We start from the raw sequence: 26,088 nt of genomic DNA on the forward strand, positions 1-26,088 counted from the left end.
GCGCTTCCGCTTCGATCGCGCGGCTGGGACGACCGTCACCGTCACGGCGCGCACCGGGATTTCTTTCTGCCCCCCCTCGGCGAACGTACTGACCGCGGCGTGTCGGCGAGTTACGTCAAACGTGTGGTCCACGCTCCATATTCTCGTGACACGTATTTATAAACCGATCGCGAGCACGCCGCTTCGATCGGCGTCCAGGTCACGACGGCGATCCCGATTTCCGCGCGAGGAATGAGCGACCTCCACGGACCAGTCGCGTCGCGCAAGGAACTTCAAGTTGAAATAGATACATCGCGCGCGGCGACTTCATCTCTCGTAGACGAGATCAGCCAATAGCATATTTTCAGACCTACGCGATCTAATTGTGGTATAAATGTCCGCCCAGGGGCCGACGCTTTATTTTTACACCCGCGGGAAATAGCGCGGCCCCTCGCCGCGTCCCGCTTTCTCCTTGACTTTCTACGACATTTTCACCGTACCTTCGGTGAACGACGATTAAGTATTTTGACGTCAATGCCCCTCCTTCCTTATCGTTAACCGTTTATCTGAGGAAACCGCGCGGGTACGTCGTTTTCGTCGCGCGGAGAAACCGGAGGCGCGAGAGCGCTTCGGCGCTCCGCGATCTCTCGGCGAACGAGAGACGCTCGGTTCGTTGACGTTCATTCGTCGATATTATGTTACTCTTTGTGAAGACGCACGCCGCGACACGCGAACGCGCGGACTTGGTTGACGTTTCGCGCGTGTCCACGTCGATCACGCAATTCTAAGGCGTTCGCGCGCAATAATAGCCGCACTTAGATTCCGCACGCGCAAGCTTCCGACCCGCGACGAAAGTCCGGGGGCACGTAAAGGTCACGGTCCGCGCGATAAAAAGAGTATCCACGTGCCTCGAATTAGGCCCTAATCCCCCGGATCGTGACGCTAACATATCTCTAAGTTACTGTTTTCAATTCCGCCGTCAGAAGCCTACGTCCAAGGCTACTCCGAAGTTGACGTCACTCAGACGAGGAATGAATGACTCTTACCAATGATCTTAAATCTACCTGCCTTCGCCTAAGCCGTTAGCGTGAAAGTCTCACGTTACGTGGGTCTGAAAAATCTTGCTACGCGATAGCCGCAGAAATATCGATTTACCGTAATGTTGCGATATAACGTTACATTATGGCGTTTCAGTCTTGCTTTATTCAGTACATTTATGTATAAGTAGTAATCAATACAAAAATATATATATATATATGTATATGCAGTTTCATATCTTGTAAGAAATTATATCACAATTGATTTTAGGCAATTAATTAATACGTATTAATAGTAAATAGTTTGTTTAACCTGTCACTTCTTTATCGTTGGAATCCTCCGATTTCTGCGAAATATTCCCGACCAATCCACTCTGCATAAAGCTCTCTATTTCCTCGACTCTGAAATATAAAATTGCATGTAAAATATTTCTCGTTCCGGACAATATTTACAGTAAATACATGCGCGCGAAATGAATGCTTACGTGCGAGGAACATCCGTCAAATTCTCCACTCCGGTTTCCGTTATGAGGACATCATCCTCGATCCTGACGCCGCCAAAACCTCGGAACCGTTGCAGCTGATCCTTCACGAGAAATTTCGACTGCTCCGGATTGGCAAGAGCTTGATCGAGCAACTGTAAAATGAAAAGTCATCCATGTAAATATCCGAAAAGACTAGCTCTAAAGTTCGTGTAAACGCTATTCGCAAATTATCTCTACACTTACGGAGTCTATGAAATAACAGCCTGGTTCCACCGTAAGAACCATTCCGGCCTCCAATTTCCGCGCGGTTCTCAGCTTTCTCACTCCTGGTGCCTTCGGGCGTTCAGGAGTGAGAGATTCGTCTGAAGACAGATATCTGAGATATCCACCGACGTCATGCACATCCAGTCCCAACAAGTGACCCAGTCCGTGAGGCTGGAATATCTCGTTCAGGCCCTCTTTTATCATATCCTCGACGTCGCCCACCAGCAGTCCACCTTCTTTCAACGCCGTCAACATGACCTTATTCGCCAAAAGATGCATGTCCGGCCAGCCGACTCTCGGCTTCGCGGCTTCGATCACCGCGTCGCGCGCCTTCAGCACCGCGTTGTAGATCAGTTTTTGATCCTCGGTGAATTTTCCGTTGGCCGGAAAGCTGCACGTGATGTCGGCCGCGTATCCGCAATAATTGGCGCCCATGTCGAACAAGCTGCGCGACAGAGAAGAAAAAGTATTACGCAAGTGTTGCGACACGCAATATTGTAAATGCAATATGTAAAGCAAGTAACAAGTATCTCAGCTGCAAACTAACGCCAACTGAAATCTTACCACATATCTCCATCCTGTATCATCTTAGCATTCGGCGCACCGGCATGACCGTAGTGCAATATTGAGGAATTATGCCCGGATCCGCAGATGCATGTGTAAGACACGTGCCTGCATCCTCCCACGGCGTATACATAATTCAAAAAGCAAGCCTCTGCTTTGTACTCTGGCATTCCAGGGCGCACGGAGCGCATTACGGCCTTGTGCGCCTCCGAACTTATCTTGACAACGTACCGCATTACCTCAATTTCTTCGGGAGTCTTTGTTACCCGGCTGTATAAAGCAAAAAGAAGAATTTACAAAAACTATATATGTTGCCTCACGAAAATAGCTGTCAATTTCTTTGCAGACGTTTATTTCATTTAGAGTACAATACTTTACTATTTTATTCGCAAAATTCGCGCCATCCGTAAGATACGTGTATCACGCGCGAAACGATTTATAAAGCATCTTCGGCGGCGTCCAGACTTTGTGACAAATAGGATAGCAATTTGTCGTCCTGATCGGCGAGTTCTGCCAGTTTGGCGTAATCTAAATGTGCAACGCGGAAACCCAATTTCCTAACTTGACGTTTTCTCATTACTTGCGGCCCTATTAAGAATCGCGTATTCCAGCAATAGTATTCGGGCAAATGGATTAGAATCGCGGTATTGACGTTTCTCTTTTTATGCAGATTTAAGTTGAAGACTGGCGTTGACTTTAAAAGCGGGTGTATCAGTACATCCAAAATGTAGAAATTTATTAGAGGCAGTCTGCTCAAAACCACGCTCCTGCTTAACTTGTGCTCGCCGCCTACCACGTGCGCCAGTGGTTTGTGTATTTTATTAATAATACCCCTGATTCTCATGTCCGAACTTAACGACTTCGCGTTTCTGTCTAGGTTAATCGGGCTGCCACGATAATCCTTGCATTCCAACGACATGGTCGCGTCGAATAATTTCAATTTGTTTTTCAGGCGATTGACGATAGGCACGTCCCTGTGAGTTTGCAGCCTATTCATAAGATACGAACTGAAGACTTTATCCAAAAGTTTAATGGGATATCTTTCGAGATACGTGCAAGAGAGAAGAATATCTAATGCGTCGTTCAGCTTTAAATCTGAGAATCTCGCGGACATCACCTCGTCGAACGTCTTCCAAAACTCGGTCGGATCTGGAGGTTGTAGATTCAATAATCCAAACGGCGCAAGAATGGGGGACAATAACGTAGGCGGAATTTCCATCCCGTGTCTCATGAAATATTTTCCACATTCGGCGAGAACGTACGGACTTCGAATTCGCAAATCTTTACAGTAATCCATGATGGAGGCGATTAAATTAGGATCTTTCATCTCCGTGCCCTTGGTTGTTACGTATCTCGCCAACGCTTGTTCTATATTTTCATCAACGTATTTCTTCGTGCGTAAACCGCCGATAAAATTGACGAGATCCTTCTCGGTGGAAGTGGTCATGCTCACGCTTGCCCACTTACTAGCGCTCGACAGACATCCCTTCGAGGACTCTTCCCCGTAAAGACAATTCAGTATACTGGCCATCTGCGAGCCGGTCAACTTCAGCCACTGCTCCGACAGTTTCTTCTCCAAAATGATCTGTATCATGCTCTTGCTTCGTTGGAAGTATTTCAGCGATCTGAATAACGAAACCAGTAGATCCGGTTTGATATCCTGTTCCCTGCACGCCAAACCTACCCACAACGTGTCGATGCAATTTCTGTACTTGGCATTTCCATAATTAGCCAGGATTCTCACCGCTCTGATTAGCTGCGACACGGTAAGCTCGCCGTCCGTGGCTCTAATCATAACTTCGTTGCAGATCCGGTCCCTATAAATATTTGTCGAAGGGCTAAATCTGTCTCTCTTCAGTGCCTTCAGTCCTTGTAATATCGTCTCGCTGTCTTGACTCTTAGCGATCAGATTCACAAGCTGTTGCAAAATGATGTCTCTATTGATAGTCTCCGCGGATGGTCGTCGAGCGTTCGACGAGGTTTTCCGGTATCGGTGCCACCCGCTCTCCAACTCTATCATCTTCCTCAAACTTTGGAGCGCTATCCGGCAATTTATCTCGTCCGCGATCTTGTTCTCCAGCAAGGAATAAACTCCTTTATTCGTGTTCCCCGAGTTTATCGCGTCCAGAACCTGCGCCACGTCCGTGTTTTTCAGACGCTCGATATCGGAGCAGTAAAGTATCGCCGTGCCCTCGTCGGTCTCTATGCTAATGGTATGTTTTAAGGGCCCGTTCGTCGTCGTACTCGTGCCGATAGAATAAGGAACGCTCTCCTTATGAATCCTCGCGGGTTTTTTATTTTTATCTGACGATTCAATAGTCTTCCGGCTTCGTGTGTCGAGGAGAGCTTCGACGTTGGTGATCCTTTTGACTATCAAAGGAACCTCTTGTATGCGCGCACCTTCTTGCACGAAGATATTCGTCTGAGTCAACTGTGGCCCGCCGTGATTGCGTGAGTTTGACTCGAACCATCTCCTTTTGAATTTGGAAATCAAACCGAACGGCTGCACGAGCACTCTCGCAGAAAAGTTTCCCCGGCTCGAGGCTATCATCTATAATAGCAATTGCAAATGAGATCAGAGCACGTTGCACTTCCAGATAAAGTTTGCCTCTTTTTACCTTCCTGCGTCACATTACAAGCCTCACGTATTCGATATTTGGTATCTTGGTAATTTCCTTAAGAAACGTCCGAAGGCTCTTCTCAATCTTCATGCTTGCGCCACGTCGGAAAATTAAAACGTTACGTCGCGGGGAGGAAACTTTCGCCTTTAATTATTTTTTTGTTTTTACATGCGTCAAATTATATGTAAAATTTAAAATGGTTGTTATATGTCATAACTCGATAGAAAGTTGTCAGAGTTGTATACCGATGTAGCGACGTGTATGATTCCACGAGCCGACCAGCCGATGGCGGCACTGATGACTTCCAGGCACAATCGATATGCGATATAAATAACAAAAACTGAGCTAACAAAAGCTGCGTTTTATTTTTTAACTGTATAGGCTGCATTCCTATATTCACTGTCAGTACTGAAAATCTATATTTTTTCTAAATTTTACGTATACTATAGATTTTCAGTACTGACAGTTGCTGACAGTAAATTGGAATGCAGCCATTAGTAACTCGATACGATAGTTTTACTTTAATATATTGATTACATTGTACTCTAAAGGCATCGCTCGATATCCGTGTCTAACTACAACAAATTCGCCTGCCGCTGTATCATTTCTCTCTCTCGTCGCATTTAGGAGGAACGAAGCTGTAAAAGTTATTATTAAACAAACTCTCGGCATACTTACAGCTCGGCTATTTCTGGGTGCAAGACTTCATTATCGCTCGGGATTCTACGACAAGAAAAATTGTTATTAAAACCTAGGTCCATGGCGTGTTTCTACCTTAACGTGATTCTCATACTTACTTCTTGATGTCATCGAAATCCGCTTGAGGCTTCATCAATCTGCTATCGCTGTTTTCGCCTTTCTGCAATGCGCAAAGAAAAGAAAAGGAGTGATTATCGTATTCAGACGACCGTGGTTTGGGCAACACAGCAACGTGTAGCGAGCAGGGTATCGTTCGGGTCAAAGTAAAAGCGAGCTGCTTACGCAATTCGGATTCAAGTCGGAATAGAGAAAGCGGTCCTCATCCGGTCGGAAGTGAGACGAATGTTTTCTGTGCCATCGATTTTCTACCGTCCGCGGCAGGATACGTGCGTGATAACGTTACGTGTATCAAGCCGCATGATAACGTCCGCATAAATTCTTAGTGCGTCATGCATTAATTGAGCGATTAATCGGCACGTAAAATTATGTCGCTGCGCCGCGTAATACTCTGAAATACCAATTTCCTCATTGTGACAATTTTAAATTCTACTCGTGCGACAAGTAGGATATACAAGTTTTCATACGGATCGCATGTGTTAAGACGTTTCTTTTACACGCGCTATATTTCCTTGCGTAAAGCTGGATTTTCACATGTTACACGTCAAATTATGCACCTGCGTAATGAGACGCTAGTTAGCGAGTACTTTTTGCACACGTTTGCGATATTGGAGAGCGCTAATCGTTTTTTCGCTGAGGGGATAAAAATGTTTGGATCGGCTAAATAGCGAGTATCGCGCCGCGAATGTGCCTGTCAGCATTTGTTGTATCGGATATTGCGAAAAGCCGCGCGCGACGTGTCGCATAAAAATATGCGATAGCAATACCGCGTTTGCCATGTAATCATAATTAGAGTCGCGAACGGTATCGCCGTGTGTGTGTGGGGCTGGTCTATGAAAGACAAGTGTTTTATCAATGCCGAGAACCAATATAAAGCTACCGCGGTAGCGAGCTATTTGCTTTACCAGACCGGCAGATTAAACGCGTATAAATTACACGTGTAACATCGCGGCTCTCTCGATAGCGCGACGATTCGCGATCGCGTGTCGCGCTGTCGAAAATAAAAATTTATCGCAACTTATTACGCTCTCTTATCTAAATTTATTTACCTCGATGTACAACGGTATCTAAACTACCTCGGTGTTGATATCGGCAAGTTTCGAATGATATAATTTTTTTTTCGTACGATACATTTTACAAAGGTCAAACGCGGCAACCTCCGTCACCTGTCTCTATAATTAGATACTTTATTCTGCGGCACACGCGCGCGCAGACGAGCGTATTTCTACGAGAGATACGCCTCGGCATGTGTATGCTACCGCTAGGCATGAAAGGTTGCATTGTGACTCGCCCGTCGTCGATTACAACCCGTGCCTATTTCTGATCCGGCCGCTTGAACGAACCTCGACTTTAATCTTGCGCCTCCCGCCGACCACCCCGGGGATCATGATGTAACGCCCTGTGACCGTATTATAGTATACCCAAACTTGTCTCATTTGCCATGCAGACCACGTATCCCGCGGTCTATCGGCGATCATAAATTTCTAAACCGATATTGATCGAACGACTACATGTGTGACGACAAGACCGCGGCTGGAGGTAAAGGAATTTTAACGAACCTTCATTATGCATATGCAATAATTCGCGTCGCGGAAATGTCGAGCTCAATTTTTGACGAGTTCCTGCTAATTTTAACGATGACTTTTCACAATGCACGTGGAGTCGGTTTATCTTGTTTGGATTTAAAAATCGAAAACTAAAAGGAAATTCAGCATTCGGTCACGGCCCTTTATACAATGTATATACACGTGCGCGACAAACACGCCGGTTCGGTGCATAGTGTTATTCCGACCGGCATGAATCATTTTGTTTCCATTCGTGTTTATCAGCCATTAAATTAGCTTTGTCACGCATGAATATCGCATTGTCGAGTGGTAATCGGCTTAGCGAGCATTGTTTGCAAACAATATTCAGCGGTGTAATTAATGATTAAAGCGCAAGGACGTAATTTCATGTTAACGATTTGACAACCTCGGAATAAGCGTTAATTAGTTATCGCATATTCTCATCTTATTATACAAATATTCTTATATTCATTATATTCTATTCATTATATTCTTATCTTATTAAAACAAATACGTTGATCGCGTAATTTATATACAATAAAATTGAAACATAAAAATCGCGTTGCAAATGAAAACATTTGATTTCGCGTATCTTACGTTGTACATACGTTATGTTAATCTTTCAAAATAAACCAGACTGAAAATTGAACGCCGAGCCGCGTTTCGATTAAATAAGTATACGTAATAAGTATGAGAAGAAAGTTCTCGATTACATGAGACGTTGCGTCAGGATTATATTTAACAAAACGCACGGCCGGTTTTCAATTGAATAACAGATCGACAGATAGAGTAGACTCGTTTTTGACGTTAAAAGAGAACGATTTCGAAGAGATTACGACTTGCAGTAAGGCAAGAGTAGGATAATAAAAATAAGCGCGACGACAAAGTTCTACGGCTTTATTATAACTCTTTACCCATAAATTCGAGCCATAATGTTAAACGATGTGAAATCTCGAAACGTCTTGTGAGAAGGAGTTTCGTGACGCCGATCTCGATCTTACACGCGTCGAACAACACTTCGGTCTCACGCATTTCGGAATAATGCAAGACGATCGCAATTGCCTACGGCAAACACCGAGCGTTGTTCTATCTCTTATTCATGCCCCTTGTCCCCCGTACATTTCAGCAAAATAACACTTCCCGCGAAGCCATTAACTATTGATTTTTTTCCCGGTGAGTTTCGCAGCGAAATTCACAAGGCCGGAATCTACGTGGCACTGCTAGAAACTACTCAGCGTCTACGTGCTAACGCACAGACCAGTCTGTGGACCGAATAAATAGTCCGAATAAATAGAAATAACAAAACTCATCCCGAGCCCGCAGACCGAAGATATAACGAAATATCTCGATATTAGACATTCTGCTTCGTGAGTGCCGACTGATGTAAACAACCGCCGTCGTTCGTGTACGTGTTCCGCGAAGTTTCGAGGCATTCGTGGAAAGCGTATGTAGAGTAGCCGAATCGATTCTCGATACGGTCAGCGACATGGACGGTAGTTTAAATGATCTGTCTCGCGGCTATCGCGCGGTGCGTTAATGGACATCTGCGAGCTTATGCTTCACATCGATCCGACCGCTAGACAAACACTGACAGCTCTATGTCAATTTGCCTGACGAGTAATGTACACTGTATGTATACAACATACGCGGCTAAATGAGCGCAAATCGAAAGATAATCGAGCGTTACAATTCCTGGAAATATATACCATCGTTCTATCGCGCACGAGCCTTTGTGAATTTCCTGGTTTCACGTAAACCATGCGAACGTCTCTGGAAACGCTTAATGCGCACCGCGGGGATCGCAAAATGCCCTGAATTGCTTCAAATTGGCCTAAATTGCGTGTTCCCGCGTAACCGGTATATTAGCAAAACTAGTTCCGCGAATTTGCCGAATATCTCTCAATCGCGACACACGGGTCGCTTGCATCACGACGGAAATAGCAAAAATTGTTATAAAAATATGATGTATTTAAATCGCACGTCTTAAAGCTACATATTTTCCGAGCTAATCAATGTTTTTCGCCAATAATTGTATAGCTATTATACCTGTATCGCAATAATGTTACTCGCTAGAGCCAATACAATTTGTAGGATAGTTTTCAAAAGTGTTCTAGACGTAAAAAATATATATCCAGGATTTTCGATTTAGGAAATTTAAACATCCAAAATATAGACAAATATATTTTTTAGATTTCAAATATATCTGTAGATAGCATCTAGATATAAGAATCATGAATATCATGCCACGAGCTTTTTGATAAGTACAATCTTTTTGTTCGAAATCTCCATTGTCCGAATAATCAACTCTGTGTGAACGCCCTATTCAAACTATTCAAACATTCTATTGTCCAGAATATCTCCTTATAGAATATTTCCTTCCTCTCTTTTTCTGCTGAAACCTGAAACAACTATCCTAAAGATAAAGATATGAAAGATAGATATCGGTTAACGGGCAATGGCAATACATATGTGCACGACTGTGAACGAATTGGGTACGCTTCAGAAAAATCTACTTGTAATCTCAAACAAAAATAATTACTTTCTGGAACAAAGCGCTTTTTACATCGATCGACTTATTTATTAACGATATGAGTTATCTATATTTCACGCGTACCGAGAATACTGAAAGGTTCAGTGCGGCTGTTTACTGAAAATAGCGTGTTCTCCGCATTGCCGGTTACAATCGATACGAGGGCAGCCGTATCTTTTGGACTTCGTGACGCGAAATCTATTTGCGGCGGCGCGCTATCAGATAAGCGTTCCACGTAATGTACTTGTACGGTTCGGGTCGCCCGTACCCGAACCGTACCCCGCGGTCACCCAGTTACGTTGTCATTGATGCACCGTGCGGCTAGGGACAAATTGTTTCTCGTTAGATAGCGACCGGTTGAAAAATTTATCGGTCGTTTTTCAACGCGATCCAACGCGACGAACGCGATTATCTGTGTCACAGCGAAGCTATGTAAATCGCTTCGCGAATCGGTTGTGTCCGCTTGCAGGCACGAGGTCGCGGGGATGGAGCAAATATTCTATGTTATTATGGTTCTCGTCGCTTAGCATGTCATTACGCTTCGGATAAAAGTGTCCATACGCGCCGTCGTGTCATTTCTTCCTTTATGAACCGCGTGTCTCCGGACTGCGCTGCGCCGCTATTTATATTTTCTAACGCGCTTTTCTAAACTATAAAGTGGACCGAGAATAAACTGGACTTAAATCAGGGTCCAGACATGCAAAAGCAAACTGTGGAAAACAGAAAATAAATACGAGACCCCACAAACAAAGCAATGAATCGTCCCGTCTTTTCCCCTTCTCTCTAGCTCTCTGTTTTTCTTCGGGGGAGTAAAAAAATACACCGAATAAGTACGATGTATTTGCACTCATGGGTCACTTGGCAAACGGACGCGTCGCGTAGAGCCAGGCGTAAAGGATGCGTTCTGGGATTCTGCTAAATCCACCGTAATTCTAATCCGCGTAGCAACAGGGCGGCATTTAAACGCGCGCGGTATTTCGCACGGGGGGGTATTATACGGCGGGATTTTTGCAACTTCCATCCGTGTGCGGCCTGAGCGCGCGCGCGCGCGCGCGCGAGCATGCTGCACAGAGAACAGGACTGGTAAGTCATCCCAGGCAAAAGGCGACGTCAGGCGATGCCCCCGACTCGGCAAACATTCGCCGAGTCGTGACAAATGCCGCGTCGTGCGAACGACGGCGGCGTTCGACGAGGTCTCTAATTGGAATTGGTGACAATGGCGACAAAAATTCACACGTACGCTACACGCGGCGCGTGGTCGCATTCGTTTCAAATGTTTGGCAAAAGGAGAACGTCCCGGGCGCTCGCATTAATGCAGGCGAAGTCACGCGAAACCAGACCGACCGACCGACGCAACTTTCTCGACACATTGTAGAGGCAGACAGTCGCGAAGGAGGCGAAGGTAAACGTCACGAGGCATGCCGCGCGGCGAATCGCCTTATTGCGGGACACACACATGCACGTGGAGAAGGGTGCTCAACCTGGGGATCCTTTCGGCAGTTCGAGCTCTTTCCTCATTATTTATTAACGGCCGTGTGTCGCGTTAGCAGCGAGAAACGGAGCGACTTTAATCGCGCCATGGAGGATTGAGGAAAGAACCGGCATTGCAAAATCGTGTTCGTCTTTAGATTCGGATTATTCCCCAGACTGAGAACTCTCCTCTACTTGAAGAGAAGGCAGACAGGAAAGCAGCGAGCCCAGTGAGCATCCATCTGCTCCCAGACGCGACTTACCAGCAAGAGCATGTATTTCGCATCCTTTTTCAACAGCACGCTCGCAATCTCGTCGGTGTAATAAACCTCGTCCACGCCGTATCGTTCCTTGAAGTCGTCCAGAGTGTGCAGCTTGCCCTGCCAAATCGCATATTCGGGTGATAACCGCGGCACGAAGAGGAGCGAGGTACCTTCGATTGTGCCGAGTTCGATTGCGCCGTAACAGCCCGGCTCCTCCACGCCGAAGGCCCATTGAAAGTACGACTCCTGATAAAGAGAACAAATAAAGCTATATACGAGCTGCGAAAGAGTACGGAAGTCGCAATAGCGACGTTGAATAATAGAGGGGGCTGCGAAAGAAGAACGTCGCGTAATAATAGCGGCGCGATATCGTCTAACGTATATCTTAAAATAACTAGTTCTGGAAATAGTATACGCATGACAGTATATCACTATATCTAATGTACAAATACTTTCGTTGCAGTACGCGCAGTATTAACAAACGCACGCAGAAACTGTTACGTCATATTATAAAAATAAATAAAAAGCCCGTCGAGATAACAACAGTATAATGAAGAGTGCAAAGGACACGCATACGCGATATAAAACGTTTCTCTTTTATTGCAAAATCGATAAACCGCTTGCGTAATCGAGGCGTGAAGAACGGCGTTCGTTGAGAACAGTCCGCGGCGCGATATTTACGACCATTTCCGCGCGTCCCTGTTCTTACAGGCGAGCTCCATTCTCGAAATCGCGAATGTCGCGATATTTATTCCTCCCCGGTTTCCTCGTGCAAAATAGGTCATCACGCGATATTACGTGAGGAATCGATGCTGCCTCGGTTGGCACACACGCCGACCGAGTATTCCGACCATGTTTGAGAAGATACGCTGATATCGCGCCGAGGGCCACGCGAGGGCCACGTCATCGAGTCGGTGCCCAGGTACAGTCGTCGAGTCCCGGTCGTCAAGGAGATTCTTCTCGACTTGTAATAGGGGCGACGTTTCGCAATCGTGCGAAGCGAAGTCCTGGCGCGTCGGTCTCCTTTACGGACGAGGGATACGGATCGCCGGCTACGGCGAACGGAATTTCTCTCTGCTTTCAATAGCCGACGCTCTTTTGTGTTCGTCTCTTCCTTTATTTTTTTCTTATCTTGAACGCGATAAAAATACTGCAACGGATTCTCCGCGGCGATCTCACGCCCGGCCGGGTCTTGAATTCCCTCGGAGGCTTCGAAAAAGCTTGTACAGGAAACAGGATCACGCGAGTGTGTCCGCTGAGTGTGGCCGCCTCGACGCTTCCCCTTCGTCCGTGATGGCCGAAGCGGAAATGCCGTTCCTGGTTTCCACCGTTCGGTAGCCGTTTTTAAACCAGCTACCAACGGCGGTCGAACCGCCGAGGTCGCGTCGTATAAAGACATCTTTGAAGATCTTTCCAGATTTTTTCCATATTGGTAAATATGTTCAGACCGTCCCGGGCGACCCAGGTCAAACAATTTTTTGTTCGTGGAATTAACGACAATGGAACTAAGTTTAAAAAAAAAAGAGCGGTTTTACTGAGAAATGGACAACATTATTTATCTCAGGATCACGAAGTGACATATCGTGTTTTCAATGTTTTTATTTTGATTAAATCTTTCTCTCATGTTTATACTAGCTGACTGAACCTACATTCGTTCCAATTAATTTGTCGACAGAAGTAACATTTTATTTCCTACTTTGGACTCGTGTAAATAATAATTTTTACTTGCAAGTAAAAGTTTTCTTTGAATGAAATTTTACTCGTGGACTTTATTAGTGGACTGTTGAACAAACGGAATGATTCAGGATTAAAACGAAAAAAGTGTACGCTTGCACATAGAAAGGGGAAGAGAGAGAAAAAAAAGAAATGCGGCAGGTGCAGCTGCGAGGAGAGAACGGATCTACTATATATACCTGACGCTACAATATCGCATCTTTAGCGACATTGGCGGAGGTAGCATCGCTGCCGCCGCGCCGTTGCCGTCGTCGTCGTGAGTTCCGAAAAATCCGGCAGATCGGAATTCCAAGGGTGAAGCGATGAGAAATGAGCCGAGCGAGTCCGTGCGAGTCGTAACGCGTTGCGCCTTGTTGTGTTTGGGTTCAAGAGCTGGGACCGTCTCACTCTCTCCGTCTCCCGGTCGCTCTCGGGCTCTCATTTCCGTCCGATGCTGTGAGAGAAAGAGAGACGAGGACGAGGGACGAGGGAATGAGAGAGTGAGAGAGCATCTTGAGAACGATCAGCCATCAGGTCAACGCGCTCTCGGCACAGCCAGCAGGTATTATCTTAAAGAAGTTCTGTATATATATATATATAGATATACACACAGCCACACGATAGCGCGGTGTTCTTGCGAGCACACTAGCAAGGATAATATCTATTGCCTTATACCGCAGCTGTTTTATAATTTATACAAGGCGTTAACGAACGATTTTTATGGACTTTATTCGTGAATTTTTTTCGCGCCCTGTGTATAAAATATTTCTAAAATTTCTGTTCCCCTCTCTCTCTCTCTCTCTAAAGCTAAAGTATTTTTAAAAATTATGCCATTTTACTAATTTACTGAATTATTTAAGACAACTATTATCGTTATTATCGCTGGTTCGCCAAGAGTGGCGCATGTACCGGGCGGACAGCCAGGAACGCATCGAGAATACGACGACGACGACGGATTAATGCACATCTGCATTAAAAAAGAATCCGGCGACGAAAGGGTCCCGTATTGATCGCAACATCGCGCAACAATAGCACCGCGATATCGAATTCAGCACGAGCACGTCGTTTTAACTGTCGAGTGAGCGAGGCGAGAGGCGAGCGTTGTGCACAAAGAAATGAGCGGCCCGCTATTCGCCAAATTAGAAACTGGAACACCACCTTGATTGCATACATACGGGATGCTCCGCAGAAACACCGGATGTACTATGTATATATATATATATATATATATATATATATATATAGTCGCGGATTCAACAACAAATTTTCCATCGTTTCTCCCCTACAGAAATTTCGCGAGACCTGTCATCGTCCGAGTTTCTAATCTTCGTCATTAGGCATTCTTAAAATAAAATCACAGATTACATTTCTCTGTTAAAACTTCTGGAACTGATACTTGAAAGTGAGTAGAGATGGAGGTACGTTTCTCTCTGAGCTCATAAACCCAACGCAAACGTCGCCTGGGAAGATCAACAATGACGCAAGCGTAGCACAAATTCGAACCGGTCTGGAACATCTCGAGATAATGTTCACGCTGTAAAGACCATAGCGCATTGAAAAATAAAAATAAAACGGTAGAAACAGGAAGTGAATCCTCCAGTCGCGATCGAACGCTCTTCTCGAGAATTTGCTTCGCTTAGGTTCTGTTTTTTTTTTTCGCCGCGGTCTTAAATCGCGAAGATACTATCTAATTTGACTTTACTGCGTTTATGATTTCTATATTTCCTTCGTCAAAATTTACCGTACAAATTTACCGTAAGGCAAAACAATCTCGTAAGCGAGAAGCAATTTGGGTCGCGAATTATATAGCCACGCTTAACGCTGAACATGCTGAACGTGTATGATTATCCATCAATGATAAACATTGAATGCAACATACATATCAGATTAAAACATACGCGCGCGCGCACATCCAACTGGATTGCATGCATATCCAACTGAATAACGCAGCCTCATGAATTGCATGTTAGCGGTTTGTGAATTAAAGAGTAAAGTTATACACGCGAAATGGCACTGGAGCGTTATTTTTAGATGTTAACCGAGAGTAACAATAGCCGTAATCTCGACGAACAAAATTCTGAGCAACATAAGCGGTTTGCACCACCTGTACGCGCACAAAGAGATCGCTCGCTGAGCGAGTCGAATACAATCGACTCTCGAGTTCCACCGTATAAATATTTCACATGGGAACACAGCCAGAATATATTTTGACATATGCACCTGGCACGCTGAGCGACAATTTTTTCTCATTTATATCTCCTCGTAGAATTAATAAAGTACGAGTTGAACGACGGAGAACGACGTGAAATGTAAATATAAATGGAAGATGAAAATATATACAAATAAACAGACGATGTACGTGCGTGTTTAATATAGCTAAATTAAGTTTTTACAGTAGCGTGGCCGGGAAATAGATGGGGCAAGATTTTACTTTGCGGCCCACTAAAAAATTCACGGTCAATCGCTAAACAAAGCCGCGCGGTACGAGCGGCTTTGGAGCACGGACGGATGAACGGAGAGGCGGCCGTGCGTTTTTGTTGAGAGTGCCGTCCGAACGGTACCCTCACAGTTCTAGTAAAGCGGGTTTTAAAGGCAATCTGCCAGAGCGTCCGTCTGCGCGCCAGGAGCGTGTCTCGACCGGATCGTCGCTCGTCGCGTCGATTTTCGGCGACTCGCGCTTTGACGAGAACGTGTTTTCGGCGATGTAAATGCAGCGGAACTCCATCTACCAGAATAATCCGGTGAGGCGGTTAGTTACCCATGTGAAGCGACAGTTCATAAAGTTCGAAACATAGCTACCCCGACAGAGATTTCCACGTCATTCCGATCTGCCGCATTATTATCGCCACGGTATATTGTTTTATCATGAAAAATTAAATTGATCTGAGAAAATGTGAGAGTTCAACGGAGAAACAACAAGCGCAAGGTGACTGCGTTGTACACAATTAATAGTAGATAATAAAGCAAAGTAAAATATCACGCTGAAGTCATATGCGAAACATGCAGTTTTATTTTGTAAGAATACCACGATACTTTATCGCGCGATAAAACACGCCAGATAATAATATTTGATTTTCGCAGCTCGTAAAATTATCTAATATCACTCAGGCGATGCACGAGTGAGTCTCAAAAAAAATATTTATCACGATAAATTACAAACAAGTTTTTGCAAGCCAACGCAAACGCTTCTCTCTTAGCGTTTAATTGATTTTATTACCACTCGTTTTCCTCGGTATGCTATTAACTTCATGCTACGTTTCAACGTGCAACAAGCATGCTCTAATAATAAAAATGTATTAAAGTTTTTCTCTTTGATATAAATTATTCGAATGTTAATTAAAATCATGAATGAAATTATGAATGAAATTATTCGAGTGTATTTTCACGCAGTTTTAACTAACTCCAATCATAAACTTTCGCAAGCGTGTATGTACACTCATCGTGCCAATCTTATCGATGACTAATTTATCAACATGCGTTCTCTCTCTCTGTACCAGTCGCAGTCATATGACGATAAACAATCCGAGTTCGACGAATTCAATTCGTAATTGTATTCGCGCGGCTTTATAAATCTTTCTGATCGAAATAATTAACTCTCTCACACATTAATGGTGTTGAATACCTTACGGCGAAGTTCAATTGTCTTTACGGTCGTTACTCCGGCAGGGACACGCAACAAATAGCCGTAAAAGTCAGACCGCGTAATTGCGGTTGAATTTTCGGAATTCCCCTGTGAGCCACGACTTTGCTTTTTACACAGTGCTTCTGCGAGATCACGGCGAGATCACGGCGAGGAAAAACGATCTCTTCTTCTTCTTGATCACGGTTCACACGAGTCTCATGTCCGATGATCGTGAGCGATCGTATAAAGCCTGATAATATGATAAATTATTCTTTTATGAACAAAATTTTTTATGAAAAAGATTGCTCCCGGTAAAACTGCCACATTTCGGAAACTTTCGCATCTAAACTCGCATTTAGATGAATAAATTAGGATCTGATATTGTTTATATTGTCTTCTTAAAATAGAAAAAACCTTTTTTGCGCGTCTTGCCTGAAAAATTTGGATCTTGCGTATACTTACTGGCGTTTTGAGTCAATTACACATTTCTACCGATCTAACAAAGGGCATGATATAACAGCATGTAAGTACGCACCTGTCTAAAGGGCCAATTTATGTCCGTGTCGTTGAAGGGAACCTCCACTCCACCTTGAAGAATGACGTAAAAGTCCGGGAGAGGATAAACCCTTCCAGTCTTCGTTTGGAGACGCGTGACGAGTCGCTGGCGATTCTTGCGAAAAAGGGACATAGGCACTTTCATGGTTTCACCGTGCCGCCAAAAGTGAGACCTAAAATTACAACTCTTACATTAGCGAATATTACATTATCATGAGGGGAAAAAAAACAATCGCGTTTAATCGATTACGTTAATAAGAAATAGAAACAATAAATATTCCAATATTCGTATTAAAACATTAACGTTATCCCAAACATTATTATTGAAAATCGCGAATAAAGCTAAGCCTCTGACGTTACGATACGCTGTTCAAATAATTGCTTTGTTCCCGATAATATCGCTAAAACTTTCTAAAAAGAAAGTAGCCACGCGCCTATTGCTCTGCCCGTTTGACTCATCAATGTATCTACTTCTACTACCTTAGAACACTAATATTTAGGTGACTCATAAGAGTTACATCACAAAATTGATAAAGCGCGCGCGTCATCGTGTGAATAAGAAATACCTAGACAAAAAAATGTCAAAGCAAACGCATGATGAAACTGACAATAGAATTGACGCACAAAATACTTTACGTACTGCATTAATCCTGATTTTGTGTGCTTCTCGAGATTTTCCTTGCGCGGATTTGTCGCGGCTGCGATTTGAATGAAGCTCGAGTAAAGACGACCGGATGCGCGAAAGGGAGAAAAGGCACGTAGAAGAAAACAGCCGGTGGCCATACTACTTTTAATTAGCGTGTTCGCGTATTTAGAAATCTATAACTGGAAACGTCTATTTGTCGGTTGCCAGAATTTTTTGAAAGAATATATTACTTGTTCTTAATTAAAAATGTTAATAACAATCCATATCACCTCGGGATTTTTCAAAGAAAAATTTATATCCAAATTACTGAATGTAGATTTCAGTGACGAGAGAACGGAAGCCTCTTCGTGACGCCTGTAATAAGATCGCGCGTTGTAAGACAACGTGCTCGATATTCGGCGGCTAGTAATTACACAGCACGGGCATAAATAGAACACTCGAGACGCGACGTCTATTCTCACGAAAGGAATGAGCGAGAGAGAGAGAGAGAGAAAGAAAAGTGGTTTCGTGCGCGCGGCCTCGCGTATAACGTATTCGGTTTGTATTTTAAGCCGTGTCATTGGACGACTCGCGCCTCTTGACTGACACAATTCTTGTTCTACTATATATCCCCTCGAGACGAAACGGCGTGACGGCACCGCACAGGAAACTCGGAGCGCGCTAACGAGCTACACGCGCGGTAATGTGTATCACCGTGTACGCTATACTTAACCCTCTGCAACCCCCGTGGGCCGCCGTCACCACCGCGCTTTTAAAGCTTCCCTAAATTCCGCGCGTATATACTAATTTAGCCGCGCAGGAACGCGCGTCACTTTTAATGTCTACGCGAAAATTATATTTAACCTGGCAGTGACAACCAAAGAACGAGAATGAGAAAGAGAAAAAGGGGTGGGAGAGGAAGGAAAAGTCATGTGTGAAAAGTTGTGTAACATTATACAACTTTGCGTCTTGATGCGAATAAATAACGCATGCAAACGAGAGAAACTTTTACATTATAAATCACTCAAGTATTTTTATCTCTATTAAGAATTTAAATAACATCGGATGTTATGTAGAGGGAAAGAAAGAAATGGAGAGCTGCTGCTTGACATTGGACGATGCGTTCTGGTCACATGAAAGCAGTGAAAGCATCAGCGCGGATCGGATGTATGTACGATCGGTGTCGTCTGTTAGCTTCACGCATAAACACTGCCGTCGACTTTCCTCGAGTTTATGTACGCGAAATACGCCGCAAAACACGACCGATATAAACATTCCGTGTGAACGTTCTCGAAGTAAAACATTCCAGACATAATAATCGCGAGTCCATAATCATTCGCCGATTATTAACCCCTAAGGCGCAAGTCCGAGTTAATTTGGGCATATCTTAACTCGGGCATACGTATGTATACATCTGATGAGTATGGGTACGAGACGAACGGCTCGTCAGGAATGTTTAATTATGTTTACTCTATTATCAGTAATGTAACTAAAAAGACGTGCAATATTTGATGAGTGCATTGTTACAGAGTTAATTTATTAATAAAATATCGTTTTTAATCTAATATTTGTGCTTTTTATCCTCAAAAGTGAAATTCTTATACATAATTATATTAAATTATTAATTTCAATGGATAGAAAATGATTTTTTTGTCACTTTGTTGCGAAAAACCGTGTATTAATCTCGTTTTGTCTGATGGACTGTGTAAATAAAAATCGCGTCGCAATATTGAGCAGACGTACGTGTTTGACACGAACTTCACAAAACGTAAGGTAAACCGCGTGAACCGAATTCCTCAGACTGAATAATCAACTGATAATTTCCGTTCCACGAATTGTAATTTCCCGAAATGCAATGTCGTATTACGTTATATGCAAGACGTTACGTCATCCTTCCAACTAAAGAGGAAAAATCGACATGATTATCTAATCACGACGAGCAAAAAGATTACGTCGTTTTCCTTGACGATGCTGATTTGCCTCACGTCGTTTTGCTCGACGTTGCAACCATCTTGTAGCTTTTAACCACGTTATAATCGTCCTCTTATCGCGGGACGTGCAGACAGACAAATAACAGCATTGTTTATCGACGAAAAGGACGGAACGCATCGACTTAACGTTACGTAAAAAATGTCGACATTGAAAAAACACGGCGCGCGAGCTCGAAATTTAGGGGCCTGCAAACAATGCCGATAACGGCCCGTCATTTTGTTTACCGTAAATGTGATACGACGTACGTGATATCACATGACCAGCTATAAAAAGAAACAAGTAGATAGTGCCTTGAACCTCGTTCTACTCCAGTTACGTCATCGAGAAACAGACTGGAGCAGGAGCGATTCGGAAGCTTTCTGTTCCGAAGCTTTTGGAGCAACGACAGATACTCGATAATTGTATTAATAGTTGCTTTCCATTTACACTTAAGTGATCTGAGTCACTCAGTTATGTGAGTATTTTATACTCAGGTAAGATATGTCATCTTGCACTTACCTGCTTATTTTGGTGACAAAGCTATCGCATAACAATACAGATTCATAGCCTCACTTTTAATGTGAGTCTATTAGATTCATTAAAGCACACGGTCTCGATCGTGGATAAAAACTCAGTTGAATCTCACTTGCCAGCATGCAAAAAGAACGTGCATTCAACTGAGTTATGACGTCACAAGTGAGAATTATCTGAGTTTTGGTGTAGATGGAAAGCAACTAATAATAGAAAGAAAAGAACCGCGCGTGAGGAAACGCGCGATGAAAAGAAAACGATGAAAAGTTTCCCAGCGATTTGACAAAATTACTTTGAAATTTGTGGATTCTGTTTTGGGGAAGCGAGATACGCGGCGCGTTGTTCGAATCGGTGTGACCGATACTATAAATAATCCGCAGGAAAGTTAAACGCTGATTTCGCGGAAACCGTTATGTAAAGAATGCAAAAAAAGAGAAGAGCCGTGTGTATATTTTTAAGAGAGGCCACGCGCTTCCCGCGTCGCTCGCTCGCTCGCTCGCGCGAAACGGCCGGCCACGTGCTTAGCATAATTACGAACAATGCGAACGTAAACAACGTGCCATTAAAGTCCGCATGCAAGTCGGGCAACCTAGAAACCTTCTTAAGCGGTCGTGTTTTCTACGAAGAGCTCCGGCTCTCCGCGAAATAAAGACGCGTCGCGTCAATCGTCAACAAGCGCGGCTAGCTATACACACGCGCCCAATTACATTTTTCCCATGAAAATGGAACGTGTAATAATAAAACAAAAGATAATAATAAAATAAAATAATTGAGGGCTGCTCTGGCAGTTAGGGTGCGTTAGAGGGGCTTCCTATTATCGCTAATTTTGCATCATTCTATCTTTATCGCTCATTAGATGCAAAACAAGGATAGAGACTAACGCAATAGCCATAATAGCGCGCTCTCCGAGCGCAGCCTTTGTAATAGTTCACTGCCGCATTGCTGTAAGGGTTGAATCAGGTTGAATCAATCACCATGAAGAGACCTTCAATTATTTTGACCTACTGTACGTTGCTAGCCGCGAGGCCTTCGTAACAAGTCCGTTGGCCCAACCCGTCGTCATCTCATACGAACACTGTTATCAAACAATCCAAAGGTCAACGCGATCCTATAACGGAACGCGGCTAGCTAGCCTCAACACATAAATAACGCATAACCTCAAAAAGAGGTATGCGCGCCAAGCCGCGGGCTCGCAATTCCCGATTTCGCAATTCGATCCCGCGACCTATTCGCGCGAGCATTCCGTCGACGTCCGACCGATCGCCTGGGTTGGGAAATCGCCGTGAACGCTCGCTCACGTGTCTCGAAACCGACGATGATTTCGAAAGTTCATGCCGTAAACACGTAGGCAGAGATTGCTCCGATCTGTCGCGAGCAACGAGGGTCGTTCTCGGCGAGGTGAACCCTCGAAGACACTTAGCGATCCGCGAATGGACACCCTCGCGCGCAATTAAATTCCGCGAGGGACAATGACTCGGCGAAGACACACGAGTCGTGATATACGTACGCCATGTTGCTCGATGGCGAATCCTCTTTGCGTTCCACGACAGAGTCCGCATCGCTGTCCAACGTCGACGGGACCGACCCGTCGGCAGACTCGAGGGTCTCGAAACTGTCCGCGTCGGACATTAGAATCAGACGGAATCAACGGTCCAGGTGGTCACTGCGCTGGCCTACTGTGCCTCGTGTTTACTTATACGCAGATCGCGCGTATCAGCTTCGCTATCGCACGCGGCGCAACGATACAACGGCAACGACGACGTGCGACGTGCGCAGCTGACAGACCGGCTGACCGGCGCGCGCAGTCACGTGGTGTCGCGCGGCACGTGGCGGCCCGACGCCGGCCGAACGCGCCCGAGGCGCGCCGCGTCGCGAGCGCGGCCGATGACGCGTTTTGACGCAATGCCCGCTGAACAAAATGCCGACCCGGCGTTTACCGATTTTTCCGAAGGCATCTATAGACTGCAAACCGCCGCATTATGACGAAAACCCTTCCTCGTCGAAGCAGGCTCGATTTGTGTTAACGAAAAGCAACGAATGACGAACGAAAAAATGACTCCTCGTAATTTAACATTTAGAGAATCTAGCTTGGCTTGTAAAAAAAAATGCAAAATAAATAATTATATGTATAAAATTATATTCTTGTAACTCAATGTTCAGAGAAACTGTTTTTTCTTGTAAAAAAAGATACACTCTGTACATTTTGTGGAGAAAACTTTTTGTAGGTGGACACTGAGAACCTCGGAACTTGGAAATTAAATCGATTCGAAAGTATTCTCGTATTCCTGTTCAATTAATCAATATGTGTATATTCCGTCATTCAATGTTAAATATCAAAGGATGAAATTTAAACCAATACCTTCAGTTAAATAACACTTTGTTATTTTTAACTCCATCATGCGCGTCGAGATTTATTACTTTAACACAAAATAGTATTATTTTAACTGTTGTTTTAGTTAAATTGCACATATTTTGAGCAGGAGCAGTGGCGATCTACAGGAATGGTTAAAAACGACTCAAATTCAAAATAATTTGACCCTATTATTTAACAGCGCTTATCTATTCATTCCTATCGCCGGAAGGCGAGCATCTTAACGAGTACGTGCTGTTTCGCGCATTTTTTTTCTATCTCTCCTTTCCAACTGGGTCGCTCGCTATCTCACCCCGAAATCTGTGTCAACATACGGACAAGGCCGATATACGTTATTAGACGAATTGTTGACTTACGGCCGCGCCGTTAACTCCGCACCGATCTGAGAATCAGCGGAGAGATCGCTATCGAGCCCGTCGTTCCACAATCTCGGGCACAGTGGAAAAATAATATGGACCCGTCCGACGAGGACGCGCCGATAAAAGAATCTCAAGTATACATCACCGCGATTCATGAAAACATCGCGTGCTGTTAATATCGATAATGACGAGTGCGAGTCAATTTGTCGCGTTATCTCGTGCATTTCGGAGCTGACGTAACGCCAGTCGACGCACGGTGTTTCTCTTCTGCGACCGGATTGAACCGAGAGAGGCGAGAGACGAAACGAAACACCGATGATTCATTACGAGTCTGATTCACACGTGTACCGTCGAACGTGTTTCCGGCTGTGTCTCGGTCTCCCTTCCCCTTTTATTCGAATCATACAGGAATCTAAAGACATGTCGAAACGCGCGATTTTATTTCGTCGCGCGCTGTTTCTTTCCTCGAGAACGTATATCACCGTGCAAAAAACTACGACGCGACGCGACGCTGTCTCGCGGGTACATTTATAGCGCAAGGTTTTCTTTCGAACTCTAGCCGATGTGGGATCCTATTCTCAGTTTACTAACGACACAGGCCCGAAGGCCTTGCTCGAAGGTCGCGCGAGCGTTACACGTATTATATAAGGCGCCATTTGCCAACGCGAAACGTGATAAAAAGCGTCGTCGCCGGCAGCGAAATCAATTAAACAAATTAAACAAATTGATATAGGACTGAAGATTTCTTGCCCCACTTCGAAGTGGAAAAAAAATCGAAGATAAATGGAGATTTATTGATTGCTCCGGGCAATCGCGTGCCACCTACCGTTACTTTTATCAGCCGCTGGGATGCTTCGATACAACGAGAAATCAATTCCTTCTCGCTTAATTTCATTTTTTATCAGAGCCTCGAGGGGGGCGTCCACGTTTTATCGTACAGATAATTAAATTACGTATACTAATAACGCGATGGAGTGTGTATATATCGAATACATCCAGGCCGTCGCGCATTTCCGAAAGATCGGCCGAAGATCCGAGAAAGAGAGTGTGTTCGCGTGAAACGTTGCGAGACTCTGATAAGGACGGGTGATATCAAACGTACCGCCGCTAAAAATATCACGCTACGATAGCACGAAATCGCGAAATTCGGTCGACCGCTTGCGTGCTTCGTTTTCGGAAGCTCTCCTCGCGTTATCGTTTAATGGATTTACACGTAACCGTCGTTCTCTCTCCGCACGAACATTTCTATATTAACGTAAAATTAACATCTGTGTCATGCACGCGCGGACGCGCGCGCGCAATGCCAGATGGTGGACAAACGTACACAATATAAATGGACTTTCTTGAATTGGGTCAGGCTGCGCCAAGTTTTCCGCCGTTTATTTTCGCGCGCCGGCCGGTAAAGCTGGACGCACAATGAAAAACACAGGCAACAGGGAAACAGGCAATGGGAACAGAATTTCCGACGCGTTGGATTTATATTCTCTGTTGCCTGTATCTGACCGATCCACAGTGATTTGATTTTAGCTGCGATTGGTTAGGTACAGGCAATAGAGAATAGAGAAATCCAACGCGTTGGAAATTCTGTTCCCATTGCCTGTTCCTGTTGCCTGTGTTTTTCATTGTGCATCCAGCTTAACGCGCGCGTTACCATTGATTATACTTTGATTACGCGATAGCCGAACGACAAATACAATTACATTCGGGAAAGTCCTAATTGCATAAGCGGGGAGAGAAACGTACGATTTCCACCGCCGCGCGCCGCCGTAATGAGACGGGGTCGTTGCGACAGGTCGCGCCCGCTGACGAAAACAGGTCGCTTCGTTAGCTAAGACCGCGCAATTCCGGCCGAGTATAACACGTACGCGCGGAGTTACTTACTGGACTCGATTTATTCGACTTCTCACGCGTTGCCGCAAACACCGAGAAATGTCGCCAGTCATTCGATCAAAGTCTCCGGCGACGGGCAAACGGTGACTCGCGAAAAAGCCAGCCGACTCTTAACAATCTCCGCTTTCGCGTCCGCGTCTCACGATGACATTTGACTTTTCTTCGGGGTCAAGTTCGCTCGTTAATCCTTCCGACTTTTAGGCCCAGTTTCACAAGTGTCGGTTAACTTTTAATCTTAGGGAAACGTTAGAAGGAGACGAAGAGTGAGTGAATCTAACAATAAGATTAAAAGTTAACCGACACTTGTGAAACTGGGCCTTAGTGCTGCGAAAAAAGTATTATCTGCAATATATAGTACATGTTTCGGATGGCGAACACTTGACTTGGAGAATTATCAGAGCAACGAAAAAAGAAATTATCCTTGGAATCTGCTTAATATAAAAAAAGATTGTACGTTATGCTATTCTATTACGAAAGAATTGAGATGTTAGAAAGTAAGGAAGCGCGCGGACGCGTCGAATGATATGTACGATTCACGGCGAAATTAAAAAATCCCAAGACTCGAAATAATGAACTGTCGTTTCATTGCGCAACGCGACGAAACAATTGCGTCGCGTTACGTGCCGATGAAGCAGCTGCCGTTAATTTCTGTAAGCGGCCAATTATTAAATGACCTGCCTCATGCCTGAAATTGACGGCCGACCCTTTTCCCCTTCTCTCTCTCTCTCTCTCTCTCTACCGAACTGTCGGTTTCAGGTCAGAGGCATCGGGCAAAATGGCTCGTAAAAACGCACCGGGTATCGTTCTACATCCGTTCTAGGACCTTTAAGAGCCATAATTTACCGCTGCGTTATTAC

General features: G+C 44.6%; 2 protein-coding genes across 4 annotated transcripts; both read right to left on the reverse strand.

The window, feature by feature from the left end:
* Window positions 1–1,159: 1,159 nt before the first annotated feature.
* Window positions 1,160–25,102, reverse strand: Dip-c (dipeptidase C). 3 transcript variants are annotated; one of them, XM_071708209.1, is made up of 9 exons: window positions 25,085–25,102; window positions 17,465–17,657; window positions 11,595–11,840; window positions 5,748–5,809; window positions 5,629–5,673; window positions 2,330–2,599; window positions 1,745–2,210; window positions 1,502–1,653; window positions 1,160–1,418 (listed from the first exon to the last, which is right to left on the reverse strand). In XM_071708209.1, exons 2-9 carry the CDS (start codon window positions 17,627–17,629, stop codon window positions 1,325–1,327), a joined length of 1,500 nt encoding a protein of 499 aa, XP_071564310.1. In that variant the 5' UTR covers window positions 17,630–17,657; window positions 25,085–25,102; the 3' UTR covers window positions 1,160–1,324. The 3 variants fall into 3 exon arrangements, with proteins under 3 accessions (XP_071564310.1, XP_071564300.1, XP_071564291.1); XM_071708199.1 differs by lacking the exon at window positions 25,085–25,102 and adding an exon at window positions 22,119–22,400; XM_071708190.1 differs by lacking the exon at window positions 25,085–25,102 and adding an exon at window positions 18,125–18,282.
* On the reverse strand, window positions 2,606–5,622 carry LOC139773621 (uncharacterized). Its single transcript, XM_071708179.1, has one exon. It carries the CDS (start codon window positions 4,878–4,880, stop codon window positions 2,766–2,768), a length of 2,115 nt encoding a protein of 704 aa, XP_071564280.1. The 5' UTR covers window positions 4,881–5,622; the 3' UTR covers window positions 2,606–2,765.
* Window positions 25,103–26,088: the final 986 nt, after the last annotated feature.

The sequence above is a fragment of the Temnothorax nylanderi genome, unplaced genomic scaffold (genome assembly GCF_030848795.1).
Source record: "Temnothorax nylanderi isolate EJ_2023f unplaced genomic scaffold, tnyl_v1.0 TNYL_tig0004_pilon, whole genome shotgun sequence".
Lineage (NCBI taxonomy): Eukaryota > Metazoa > Arthropoda > Insecta > Hymenoptera > Formicidae > Temnothorax > Temnothorax nylanderi.

Bases quoted from the DNA above. Each gene is read 5' to 3' on its own strand.
- Dip-c (XM_071708190.1), bottom strand. From the start codon at position 18,267: ATGGCCACCGGCTGTTTTCTTCTACGTGCCTTTTCTCCCTTTCGCGCA. The intron at 5,674-5,747 runs GTAAGTATGAGA...TTCTTGTCGTAG, and splicing joins GATTTCGATGACATCAAGAA to AATCCCGAGCGATAATGAAG. The intron at 2,600-5,628 runs GTAAGTATGCCG...TGCTTTATACAG, and splicing joins CACCCAGAAATAGCCGAGCT to CCGGGTAACAAAGACTCCCG.
- LOC139773621 (XM_071708179.1), bottom strand. From the start codon at position 4,880: ATGATAGCCTCGAGCCGGGGAAACTTTTCTGCGAGAGTGCTCGTGCAG.